Source organism: Alligator sinensis, unplaced genomic scaffold, assembly GCF_000455745.1.
Source record: "Alligator sinensis unplaced genomic scaffold, ASM45574v1 scaffold487_1, whole genome shotgun sequence".
Taxonomy (NCBI): Eukaryota; Metazoa; Chordata; order Crocodylia; family Alligatoridae; genus Alligator; species Alligator sinensis.
The window spans coordinates 778,153-791,850 of NW_005842301.1; the positions used below are offsets into that span (position 1 = coordinate 778,153).

At 44.4% G+C, this 13,698-nt stretch overlaps 1 protein-coding gene across 2 annotated transcripts in view; it reads right to left on the reverse strand.

Annotated features, from left to right (window-relative positions):
* The window catches only part of POC1A (POC1 centriolar protein A), a 122,880-nt gene that overhangs the window by 108,178 nt on the left and 1,004 nt on the right, over positions 1–13,698 (reverse strand). For both annotated transcript variants that reach the window (XM_006028262.3, XM_014522096.2), the window contains exons 2-4: positions 9,907–10,078; positions 4,290–4,469; positions 658–765 (exon numbers count right to left, since the gene is read on the reverse strand). In XM_006028262.3, the coding sequence (XP_006028324.2) occupies positions 658–765; positions 4,290–4,469; positions 9,907–10,078 (460 nt within the window). The remainder of the gene's footprint in view (positions 1–657; positions 766–4,289; positions 4,470–9,906; positions 10,079–13,698) is intronic.

Here is a 13,698-nt window from a genome sequence, read left to right on the forward strand (position 1 = left end):
CTTAGATGCCGGTAGGGAAAAACTGCCTGCGGCCTCAGCTCCCCCTCCATAAGAGCCAGGCCTTGCCCCTTTATAGCCAGCTGATCGCTGGCAGGTGTGGGTCGTTTGCTGCCTCCCGTTGCCCTGGCAACCAGCACCTGAGGAGCCCTCCGGGCACTCTCTGTAGCAGGCACCTTAGTGTCCTGCTACACTCAGATTCAGTGACAACTTACTTTAAGCCAGTGAAAAGCATGAATTTAAAAGAAAGTTTTACCAAAGAAAAGAAAAGGAAGCAAGATTCTGATCACTTTGGGTTCTCTAGAAATAAAGACCAATTACAATGAAATCCATTTCTTCGTCGCAGCAACAATTTGGATACAGTACACCATGTTTTCAAAATCATTTTAGCCACCTGTCACACCTCCCAAAACACATTACAGAATGTGTGGCCTCCCAACACACATTACAGAAAGTGGGTGGCAAAGAAATCCACTTGGTGTAAACTAGCATTTATGTAATTTTCAAGTGCAAGGGGCCAGAAAGGAACAACTGCTGAAAAAAAGGCATCACTTTAATGAAGATTAAACCTACATGACTGTACAATTAGTCATGATTGTACCTGCTGTAAAGGAAGTAGTCTGGAAGTCCTAAGTTGATGTGCATTGCCTCGATACTTACCCCCCATGCTCACAAAAAGAATGTATACATTCTCTGCTGGTCTTATCCCAAAGTTTGACAGTTTTATCATCACTAGCAGATACTATTAGGCATCCATCAGGAGAGAATCTAAAACAAAGACAGAAGTCATGAGAAATTTAAGGAGTATCAAAGAGAATTTCAGATAGCAAGGGCCAAATTTATATAATGGTACACATGCTGAGGTACGCTGCCCTCTTCAAGCGACTCAAGCAACATTAACAAGATTAGCTAATGGACAAAAATAGCAGAACCTGGCCTTCTATCTGTATATGTAACTTAAGAAACCCAAAGTTATCCATCTTCAATGATCTTTGAATTATTTGTCCTACTTGAAGCAGGGCCTGGAAATGAAAAAAAAAGGTGTTTCAAACCATTTTCTAGGTTGACCTAGAAAGCAATTTAAGTATTCTCAAATGCCTATATTTCTGGTTCATGCTCACATGAGAAGACCAAAAAAAGGCAATAACAAAAAAACCCCCAAAAATATCATTTGAAGATTCCAGATTAGTACAACTTTAGTCTTCCATTGTCCAAAGACTTTAAAGATGTGAACTGTCCAACTGATGTCACAGTAAGACAGAACGCCAGCCACACATGCAATAAGGAGATATGCTATACCTGATGTCACCTAATTTTTATTTTTCCCAATGCATACTGCCATCAAAATGTGGTAGCAATAGTAGGAATGTTAGTTTCACTGGGGAGGGGGCTGCACTTAATGGTGCAATTGGATCTAACCGCTGATCCAACAATTGTGCCTCCTGCCATACCACACCAGATCCCAATCACACCACGACCAGCAGGGAACCTGAGGCATGGGTTTGCAAGTGCTGGAAGGAAGGAATCTATTGACTCTCCCCAGTCTTGAACCTGGAAAACATGAACTCTCTGCTGGGACTCTGGGATAGAGGAACCCGGGGCCTGATAGACTTCTAAAAACAAAGGCAGCTGGACTGCACATGTAGTTTTAAAAAGTTCCCAGTGTATAAGGACCCCTGAATCAAGGAGAGGCTCCCCAACCCAAGGGTCCTGGTATACCAGGACTTTTAAAAACCATGTATGCAATCCAGCTACCCACCTGGTTTCTAGATATCCCTGGCATATGGGAACTCTGGAAGCATCTCCTCAATACAGGAGCTGTGGCTCCTGTAGGAGCTGTAGTCCCTGTGGCTACAATGTCTGAAATGCCTTCCTTGCTCTGCAGCACCAGGGAGCTGCAGGGCAAAGCAGTCAATCTTCTGGTTCATGGGGAGACCCAGAGTTCCCCACAACCTGGCACTTTGAAATATCTTGCCCTACAGCCCCCTCAGAAAGACTGTTAGGCAGAGGTATTTTCAAGATCCCAGCAGAGGGAACCTCTTGGAACCTCTACTCCCCCAACCCTGCAATTTGCTTCCCCAGCAGCCCACTTTCAGAATTTGGCACTGGGGCTATTCAGGTCCCAAGACCAACCCTCACCCCAATGCCAATGCTGACAATCAGCTGCTTGTCAGTATTGGCTTCAGGGTGCTATACTTGCAAATTATGGTGCCATATGGATGAGTCACAAAATATGTCCACGTATGTTATGGAATATCTGTGTGGCTAGTGGAGAGTGGATTTTATTTAAATCAAATCAATTTAAATCATGATTTAAATCACTGGTCAGGAAGCCTCAATTTAATTATTGTTTTCTACAAAAAGTGCATTTTTGTTTGATATGACCTTAATACTATTCACAACTCAGAGATGGATGCAAGTTTCATTTTTAGAAAGTACATGCCATACATTTTAAAGCAGTGATTTATTTTGATATTTTATCAGATTAATTTTGCAGATACAGCAGAAAACTGAATTATGATTTGGTTATTTTATTTATCAAAGCTAATTGAAGCAGATACTTGTGAAGTCACTGGGAGGTAAACAATCGCCAATTCACTAGATTAATCATGGGTATTTGGGGGATATTTTTACCACACTGTATTATGAGGACAACAACAACCATCACAAATAAAACAATTTAAATGTCTGTTGTTTTTTTAACTAAAACGACAAGCTTATATCTTGAATATTTTTCTTCAACAACAAATATATATAATTATTTTAACAAAACAAATACATGTATTTTTGAATTTTTAACTATTTTAGTTATAAATATGAAATGTGTTTTTAACAAAAATTAAATAGACTATTTCAGCCAGGTCAACATGAGAAACTTAAAATATTTGCAGAGAGAAAATAGAGCTGATGGGTAGGTAAATCAGGTTTGTTATCTCTCATCTCCATATACTGCTGTTAACAAGGATGTTAACTCAAGAGGCACAAATTCACAGTTTGAAAAGTGAAACTAAGCAGAGATGCTTAATGAGATCTTCTGGACTGAACACTGGGTCCATTGGCTTGAGTGGTTTTCTTTAATCTTTACTAATTTATAGAGAAGCCTCTGGGAACCCCATAACATTGGGCCCTTAATATAATCCATGGCCTGTTATAACCTATTTATAAAACTTTTCTAAAAAGGTTACATGAATATATTGTCTGAAATAGTATATAATTAGAAGTTATAATCCCTATTCCATTTTTATATATTTAAACTTTAACATATCTTAAATTAAGCCTGTCTTTATAAAGGGTTTTTTTCAAGCATCTAAAAAATACAATTAAGTAAAAAAAATTCCAATTTCAATTTTAAAAAAAATCCATTAAATTTTTTTTTTTAATTCTTGATTTTTTATCCACCCTGGGCATCCACTTTATAACAACAAAAAACAGTTGCACATATAGACTTGTTACTATTTGCATAGGAATTAACATATTAATGATACCTTTGAATTGTAACACATTTACCAGGGGCCTAGAACTCCAAAATGTAACTGTAGGATTATTTTACATATATGTTAGTGGGTCTTACACACACAAACACACCCCTGTTAGAACTGAAACAATACCAAGCTGACTTTTTTTAAAGCACAGTCTTTGCTGTTAGAATATTTTTTCACCCCATTTTGCACAGAATCTCAACATTAAGTTGTCTACTTTTCAGCCACAGGATCATAACTGATCATTGTTAATGGGTCCATTACAAGGATTCTTTGTGAAAGCCCTTTAACACAAAATGTTCACATCATCTACAATTCTTGCGATTTCCTCCATGAGGTGAGGTTTCTGATAAAGTCTTCCCCCTTCATATAGTGAAAGAAAGTCAAAAGACCAGATAATTTCTACATAAATGGATAACAAGCCTGAAGATAATCGGATACATCAAGATAAGCACCTTTAAGACCACTTTCTGCTTGCATTCACAACTTTGAGATAAGGCTAAGAGAAGCAAAAGTGAAAAAACAGACAACAAAACAATCAGTTCCTCTTCTACGCAAAAGATCATTAAAAGAAACAAAAATAACAGTGATATGGGATTTATCAACAGGCTGGGAAGAAAGGGCCAGGAGGTGAGGGATGCAAGGATCACTGCATGCATCAAACACTATCAGGTCAAGACTGATTTTTAGAAGCATAAACAATAACAGACAATTTTGGTTTATTTTTTTAAAAACCCACATGGAGTATGAATTCCATTTTTATTTTTAAGCATAAACTATCACCACTACCACTTGCTAGCAGGATATACTTACTTAGCACAGCGAACCCAGTTTATGTGCTGGTTCAGTGAGAAAAGAAATTTTTGTCTGTGAAGTGTCCAAACTTTGACAGTTTTGTCATCAGAAGCTGTAACTAAAAACTGGCCATCACTGGAAAAGTGAACGCTTCTTACAGTTGCCGTATGAGCCTTGAAGACAGTAGATTCCCCTTTGCTGAGTATAACAAAGATAGTGTTATTAAATTAAATTGCAAGAGAAAACAGCATACACTCCAAAGAATAAGAAGCCTATGTATACTAACAAAAGGATTTTAACCACCTTTTCTTTGGGAATTATATCCATTTGAGGTTAAGAAAATCTGCTGACCTCCTGAACAGGCAAATGTTTAGACACTGTACAAAGCTAAACAGATTTCTTTTGTGTTATGTTATTTGAGCCCATGCTAATTTAAGGCAACACAATCTTAAATTGCCTACACAAAGTTGTAATAAAAAGAGAGAGATTTAATAGTATAAATTAAATACTCATCTCAAAACTATTCCTATTACTCATGCAAGAATCAGAATACAAAGATAAGAACAACAAAGACTGGGTTGTCATCAGATCTTCGCTTTCACAGCAATAAGGAAAAGAGACTATTAAATGAGGATTGTTAACCCTCAAATAATCACTCAACTAAATGGGAGTGCATTCAAAACCAATTAATATCACAGCAGATAGTGTAGTTAAAACTTTCCTACATAGTCTCATCTGAGATATACGCATCAGTAGAAACCTACCAAAAATCACAATGGTGTGATTTTCACAGAAACTAAGAATTCAGGTGGGTTCCGTGAAAAAGCATTGGCTCCGCACTTTTGGCAGGCTTGTTAAATAAATAAACATTACCAAGAAGCAGAGAAGCCCTGCAGTCTTGGATCATGGAGGGAAGGTAGAGGGGGTGGGGGAAGTACAAGGCTGCTCTCAGGAGAGATGGAAGGGGGTGAGGCAGGGCATGGCCAGACCCAGCTGCAGGGAGTGGCAACACCACAAGTAACTGACAGCCAGGCCAGGGTGGTGACAGCATGGGAGGGGTTGCACAGCAGCTCCAGTCTGTTTTTGGCCAGCCCAAGATGAGCAGCGGGCAGAATCTGCTGCATCCCCCAACATTTCACCAGGACCCAGGAAAGGTGCGACAGAGCCTTGGCACCCCAGCTCCCACCTTGCTACTGGCATCCAAGGTCATAGCAGCAGGAAAGCATGGGCCAACCAGGGCAGTGCAGGAAGAGACATCCCTGCCACCATGGTCCCCGACCTGTGCCGAGTGTGATGCCCAGGGCCAGTAGGGTGTGAGGCCACCAAGTCAGAGGCAGAACCCAGGCACCTGCAAGCTACGCTGCACTGCAGGCAGACAACCCAGCTCAGCCTCGCCATCCATTCATCAGGAACGGCATGTGGAGGCACCCCACAGCAGGCATTCCCCCAGCTCTGTCCCCTCTCCCTTCCTTGCTCCAAGACTGTACTGCTTCTCTACTTGCTGCTAATTTTTTTTTTTTTTGGGGGGGGGGTGGGGGGGGCTGCCGTGAAACGCGCCCTCATTTTTTTTTTTTTTGGGGGGGGGGGGGGGGGGCCCCCCCCCCAGCAACCCTGCCAAAAGCACAGAGCCTGCCGCCTGCAGATGGAGCCTGCTGCCTCCAGAACTGCAGTTTAATTACCGTGATTAAGCCCAAGGAAGCCATTAATCCACACTTAACACATGAATTAATTCTTGTAATTAAGCTATGGTTCTGAGTCACGTGGCCATCTCTGGGGAGGAGCAGAACTGCTGGGGTCTCTTTGGCAGAGGCATGGGGGGAACCCATCACACTCAGCCCATGAAAGCAGCTGCCAGCCCTGGGACGTGCCCACGAAAATCGGCTGGCTGCCTCCTTGGCCAGCCACCTTCAGTAGACCCCTGTGCAACAGGTATTTCTGATCTGTAGTAATGAAGGGAACTAAATCAAGCAAAACAAAAAACAAAATGAAGCGAAACAATCAATCAGACAAGGTACAAAACTTGACTTTAATCAACATTAGTTCTCCCTCATTTTTACATTTTCCAAGTAGTGCAAAGAACATTTTCCTGGCAAGGCTGAAGCACAAAGCTAAGCGAAGTTCAGTAGCAAATAGTCCATTGTTTTCTCAGTCCTAAACAGCCCTCCAACACTGGGTGGGCTAAATCAATAGACAAAAGAGTCTATGGACATCCCCGGAGCGCAATCAACTGTGCCACGACATGAGTGCTCCACTGAAGACATCCGTTTCTAGCTAGGGAGGCATCTGCACACCTCTGGAGGACAATCCTATCCCTAAAATGGGAGCATTTAAGTGTCCACCAGAGGTAACAGAATCACACTTACACAGTAGTTGGAGAACTAAAAGTTTGTCTCAAACCACACTTTAGTCATCCACTAAGTGAAATAGAATAGTAAAAGGAGAATCTTCAGCCTGACCTAAGAAACTGCTACAATCACTCCCCAAACCCCACTCCCCTCTGGGGGGAGGGGCTGGGGCCAAGCCCAGACACCATCTCAGCCACTCAAAGGAAGAAGAAGAACCCAGCCATCCTGGAGGCCCTACATACCCAGCAGAACTGCCTGGGCAGGCACTGCTATAAAGCTATCCTTAAGGATACCCTTTGGCAATGACTGAAACAAGGACAACCAAATATGCCTTTTCTTTCTTCTTTTACTTTGTTAGGGATCTTTGGAGTTTGTGTGCATTTGTGGTGAGGAGGAAAAAGAGTTAGGTATTTTTGGGGGAAGGAGAAGAGTGACTGCTCCAGCCCTTCTGTAGGAGAGGGGAGTGTGGGCCCAGATGGCAGACTGGAGGAAGAGTCTTCTCTGGGGTTGAGACAGGGTGGTGGAGCAGGGGCGGGTGGGAAAAGGTATCATGTATCTGGATACAAGTGACAGTTGGGAGGCATAGTTCAGATTGGCAGGAGATTTTACGTGTGTGAAGGTTTGGGCAATGTGGCAGCAGTTGTGAAGCATGACTGAGAGTGGGCATTTTCAGGTTTTGGTATGTTGTTTGGGGAATTCGGCTGTGGGTCATTTCCTGTAAAGACTGGATAAGGTGGGATGTAAATCGAGAGACAGAGACAGCACGCGAGAGACAGAGTGCACATGGCAGTGACAAGAGCACGTGCATGAGTGACAAAAAGCATGTGCAAGCAAGCACGTGAGCAAGTGAGAGCGCACGACCCACAAGTATGCACATGCAAAAACAGCGTGCACAACAGTGCAAGGGTGTTCAAATGATTGAGGGTGCACATACATGACCTGTTGCACATATGCGCATGCTCTCTGGGTGACTGGAGGGGCACAGGATATGTTAGGGGGTTGTGTGGAGTTTGTGGGGTGTGGGTGTGTGGCTCTGGAACACATTTGTCCTCTTCTGCAGTGAATGCAGGCAATACTGTGGTAGGTATTGGGTAGGGTACAGGGACGTCCCCCAACACTTGCCCCCTGGGGCAGCAGCAGGCGGTGCGGCTAATGCCTGCACCCAGGGTGGCAGTGGCAGCGGGAAGCTCAACTGAACAGGGAGTAGATGTGAGGGAGGGTGGTGGGCCCCCCCCCCCCCCCCCCCCCCCCCCCCTCCCCCTAATGGCGAGCAGCCCCAGCAGGCAGCAGGGACAGCATCAGCAGCAGGAAGGCTCAGCTTCCTTGTGAAGGAAGTCCCATGCACTGGAACCAGCTGCCTTCCCCAACACAGCCAGCTCCAGAATATGGGACTTCCTTCCTAAGCCATGACTGCAGGAAGCTCCAGTGATAGAGACTGCGCAGCGGGGGACTGCGCTCCTTGCCACGATGTGCAGCACTGGCCGGAGCCAGGCACCTGGGCCAAGCCTGCCTGCTGCTGATGCCATCCATGCAAGTCCCATGCACTGGAACCAGCTGCCTTCCCCAACACAGCCAGCTCCAGAATATGGGACTTCCTTCCTAAGCCATGACTGCAGGAAGCTCCAGTGATAGAGACTGCGCAGCGGGGGACTGCGCTCCTTGCCACGATGTGCAGCACTGGCCGGAGCCAGGCACCTGGGCCAAGCCTGCCTGCTGCTGATGCCATCCATGCTGCCTACTGGGGCTGCTTGAGCCCCAGCCCCAAGCTCCAGCCTAGCTGCAGCTCCACCCCCCTCCCCCTCTTCCCTACCTGGTGCTTGGAAGCAGGAAGCCAGGGAAGCCTGCAGCAGCGTTCCACCCAGTGCTAGCAGGGCCAGGCCCTTCTGCCCACAAGAGTGGGAGCAAGGCGTAATAGGGTAAGTTGGGGGTGGGCACACATGTGGGCACCCCACTCTCACCCTAGTGGGCGCAAAAGCTGGATGAAAGTACCTAGCGGGCGGGATGCAGCCTGCAAACCACATTTTGCCTGCCCCTGACCTACATCAACACTTCATTAATTAAGTCAGTCTCAGGCAGTATATCATGAACAATATAGACTGCCCAGCAGGGGCCTGTTCTCCTCACTGTGATGTGCAGCACTGGCCAGAGCCATGCCCTGCCAGGCACCAGTGTCTGCACTAGGCACAAGCACCCCGAGCACCCCACCTGTTGCTGCTGTGCCATGGGGGGGAGTGTGTGGGGTTCCCACCCCCCCCCCACCCTCCCTCACACCCCACAAGCCCCACACCCTGCCCCCACAACATCCCGCATATACACAACCCCCAATATGTCCTATGCTCCCCCACACACAGCCACACACCCCCACAGCCCCCCTCACACACCTATCCCGACAGCCTACCATAAAGATACCCACACCCCTCATACAGACATCCACACCACACACACACACACACCCCCACAAGCCCATCAGACATAGACACACCCCTCACCAGGCACACACAAACCCAAACCCCACCAGGTGTACTGACACACCCCACACACACACACCCTACCACACACCCACATATACCCCCATACCCAACACACACCCAGCACACACACCCAACACCCCCCACATACACCCATAACCACACACCCCACCACACTAGACATCCTGCCACACTACACACACACACCCACCCACACATCACCCCACCCCTCACACGCAGCCCTGGCCCCACATCCCCCCACACTGCAAGACTAAGATTTTTTGAGTTATTATTCAACCACCTCTATATAGATTACACAAACACAAATCAGGACAAAAATATTTTTTGTAATAAAATTATAATATGTTATATTAGGTGTTTGACTTTTAGTGCATTATTTGTTTTTTTTCTGGTTCTAAGATGGCAACCCCCCAGTATTTCTGGAGGCAAAGGGAAGGACCTCTGGGGGCAAAGGTCAGGGGTTAGGGGTGGGACTTCCAGTCTCAAGATGGCAACCAGGGGTTGGGGCAACTGTAAAAGGTCGGGGTTACCCATGTGGCTCTCAACAGCTCACCAAAACTCATTAAATGGCCCTTCACCCAAAATAAATGCCCAACCCTGCTCTACATCAACCTCATTGGTCCTTTCTTTAGGACTACATTTACTTTCCTGTAAAAGCCCTATGCAGGAAATCACCATGTTGCATTACCTTGTATTCTTCCCTCAATGTAAATGACCAACCCCGACACTGAAGAACTCCTACCAAAGAGAAATGCAATACCACAGCTGAGAACAACAAAGCTAGAAGCAGGATATACTTACATGCTTGGAACCCACAAACGAACTGTTTTGTCTCTGGAGCCTGATGCCACCAGATGGCCGGAAGGTGAAAACTGAACGCACATCACTGCACCTTTGTGACCCACAAAGCGATAGGCTCTCATTTGGGGTCTCATGCTCCAGATCATTAAACATGAATCCATAGAACCACTTGCTAAATTAAGAGGAAGGAGACTCACATTAATAGCTTTGCCAATTACACTAAAATCTTACATACTGAAGTAATCAGTACAAAGTTCAGCAGTTTCAAACTGTGACTACTTCCTCAGTATTAACAATTTCAGTAACTTTCCCTTCAAATGATACATTAAAAAAAACACACTTAAAATTGAGATGCCACATCTGCTTCCATTTAAAATTTAATTCATGTAATCCTGTTAATGCAACAGACTAAATTTAAAAGCTTCTTAGAATCATAGAAAATTAGGGTTGGAAGGGACCTCAGGAGGTCATTTAGTCCAACCCCCAGCTCAAAGCAGGACCATCTCCAATTACATCATTCTAGCCAGGACTTTGTCAAGCTGGGCCTTAAAAACCTCCAAGGATGGAGATTCCACCACCTCTCTAAGTGACCTGTTCCTAAGCCTCACTACCCTCCTAGTGAGAAAGTTTTTCCTAATATCCAACCTAAACCTGCTCTGCTGCAACTTGAGACCGTTGCTCCTTGTTATGTCATCTGTCACCGCGGAAAACAGTCCAGCTCCATCCTCTTTGGAACCACCCTTCAGGTAGTTAAAGGCTCATAAAAATTAGAAGAGAAGTTCTGATAAAAAGGCCACATACGCACACAGGCCATAGGATTTTGACAACCAACGTCTCAAGAATTATTTTTCCATGGAAAGCAAAAGGCAGTTACAGTTTTGTTCAGTTAACTATCCAAAGGTCATAATGCAGATACACAAGACAGGCAGGGTCAGTACACAGAAAATGTATTTGCAAGTGTCCATTGTATACTTCAGGTCACCAGACTCTCCTGTGATTATAGCATTAGTGAAAGGCACTGCTTCAAATGAAAGTTCCCAGTCTTCTCTACATCTCTTCTCTATACTTTATACAAGTTGTCACCATCATTTTACCTGACATGACAGTCACTGGTTTATCTGAAGAGTACCTGTCAATAATTCCTGCATAAGTCAACTCCATTTCACATTATATAATAAAAAAGTTCTGAAGTGTTGCTGAGGGTGCAACAATTCAGCATGGTAAAAGTGCTGCTGCCCTTCTTCCCCAACATCCTGCCACATTTTATGTCTACAGCACAAAGGACACCTATTATGCTGTATAAGAGCAAAAATATTGACCGTCAGCTTATTGAAAAGAAAAATGCCCACTAGATTGCAAACATCTGAAATGGCAGCTACTAAAAATACCTCTTCAAACTATCCCCATGTTTCAATTATGGAAACACGGAAGGTTTTTACACATCATGCCTGGTATACAACTCTTAGCTTGGTGACAAGCACAAGCAACATGTCCGCCCTGTCAGAGGACTAAGAGGGACATATTTCCAGTAAGAGCATAAAACATGACTCAAGAAGTTCAGTCTGATGCTGTTTTGATACTATGGTGTCATTACAAGACAAATTTAATTTCATTAGTTATGTAAAGGACCAGATAGACTCTTCAGCAAAAGCTCTCTCTTTCAGTCATTTTAATACAAAAGAGAGAATCCTTTAGGGATGTGACCAAAGATTCATATATTGTAAGGCCGGAAGGGACCTTGGGTCCAGCTCCCTGCACTAAGCAGGAAAGACAACTGGGGTCAGGTGACCCCAGCAAAGTGACTGTCCAGTCTCCTCTTGAAGATTTCCAGGGTAGGCGATTGCACCACCTCTGGAGGGAGCTTATTCCACAGTCTGGACACCCTGACTGTGAAGTTTTTCCTAATGTTGAGCCTGAATCAATCTTCCAGGAGTTTGTGGCCATTACTCCTGGTTTTCCCTTTGGGTGCCCTGCTGAACAGTTGCTCACCAAGCCCTTGATGTACTCCCATAGTATAGCGGTAAGCTGCTACCAGGTCCCCTCTCAGCCTTCTTTTCCTCAGGCTGAAGAGTCCCAGATCCCTCAGCCTTTCCTTGTATGGCTTGCCTTTTAAGACTCTGATCATACGGGTGGCTCTTCTTTGGACTCTCTCAAGCTTGTCCACATCATTATTAAAGTGTGGAGCCCAGTATTGGACGCAGTACTCCAGCTGCAGTCTCACCAGTGCTGAGTAGACCGGAAGAATCACCTCCTTGGCTTTGCTGGAGATGCAACGATTGATGCATGCCCGAGTATTATTTGCCCTACTGGCTGCAGCATCACACTGCCAGCTCATTTTCATACTGTGGTCTATTATTACCCCCAGGTCCCTTTCATTCATGGTGGTAGTCAGTTTGGTGCTGCCAAACCTGTAGGTGTGTTGGGGGTTGCTCATCCCGAGGTAGAGCTCTTTACATTTCTCAACGTTGAACTTCATCAGGTTCCGATCCAGCCAACTTGCTAGCCAGTTAAATGATTAATCCTTTAATCAATAAGCCCAGTGGTAACCAGTTACAGCTTACTGATTATCATTTTGTGGGGTGCAGGGCACAGTAGCGAAGTGGAGGGGAAGTGAAGCCAAGCACTACTCCAGGAGAAACCATAAGGTGGCAGGGCAGGCAGGGTAAGGGAGTGAGGTATCAATTCTTTTCCTAACTATGCTAATTCATTGTATGTTTTAGTTACCTACTTGAAGTACCATAATTTCCCTAGCTGGGATAGCATACAGTAAAGGTGGCCAACCTGTGGTATGCATGCCACAAGTGGCATGGACAGCCTTTGTGTGGCACATAGGAGGCCAGGAAGGGGACAGGCACTGCAGCAGTAGATAGAACAGGAAGAGAGCATACATAGGGCAGAGCAGAAAGCGGAGTAAGAGATCAGGCAGGCAGCACAGGGAAGGAAGTAGAAAGCAGAGTAGCAGATCCGGCACTGGAAGGGGATCAGAGTGACATTTGGGGAGAACACAGGACCAATTTATGGCATGCCTATGAAAGGTATGGATAGGCACACCTATGCAAACTGTAAGCCCCACTGGCATACAGTTATGAGGAAAAATAATGCTCTGTCGTCTTTGATATGCAAGCAATATTTTGCTATTTTATTGATACATTATTAATGTAATGAGATAGAGCAAACATCCCAGTCAAACAGAATATTGGTGGCCCAGTTCTTCAGTTAAATATACAGGCAACAAATATAAAGAATAAAATATACAGATTGATTGAACATATGGTAACAAACTTAATATGCCTCATTCAAATAGTATGTCTCTCCCTGCCTACATTTTATGCATAGCATATACTGTACATAAAGCATAAAGGAAGGGAGAGAGAGGGTGTGAAGAAGGGATGTAGTCCAGAAGAACTTGCTTTGCTTTCACATTCCTTAATTTTCAGAGCAAGAATTATGTAGGTTACCAGGATACAGAGAAAAACTACAAACATGTGGCATGATTGCCTATTGAACTCCCAAATTTCAGTGTACTTGCACTTGATGTGCAATTATCTACATACCCTTTCATTCAGTTATTACTGCATTGACTAACTCTAAAATATATATATCAATGCTCTTCTTTTACCAAAAGCCACAGGTAGACTTTTAGGGGTGACTTCAACAGTTTATCTGAAAATCTGTAATTTCTACTTACTGATGATAAATTTACTTAATTTAGATAACCTAGACTCAATTCTGAAACAGGTTAGAGGTGTGCAGAGAAGAAAATATATTTTTAGTGCACAGTGGGCTCAGGGA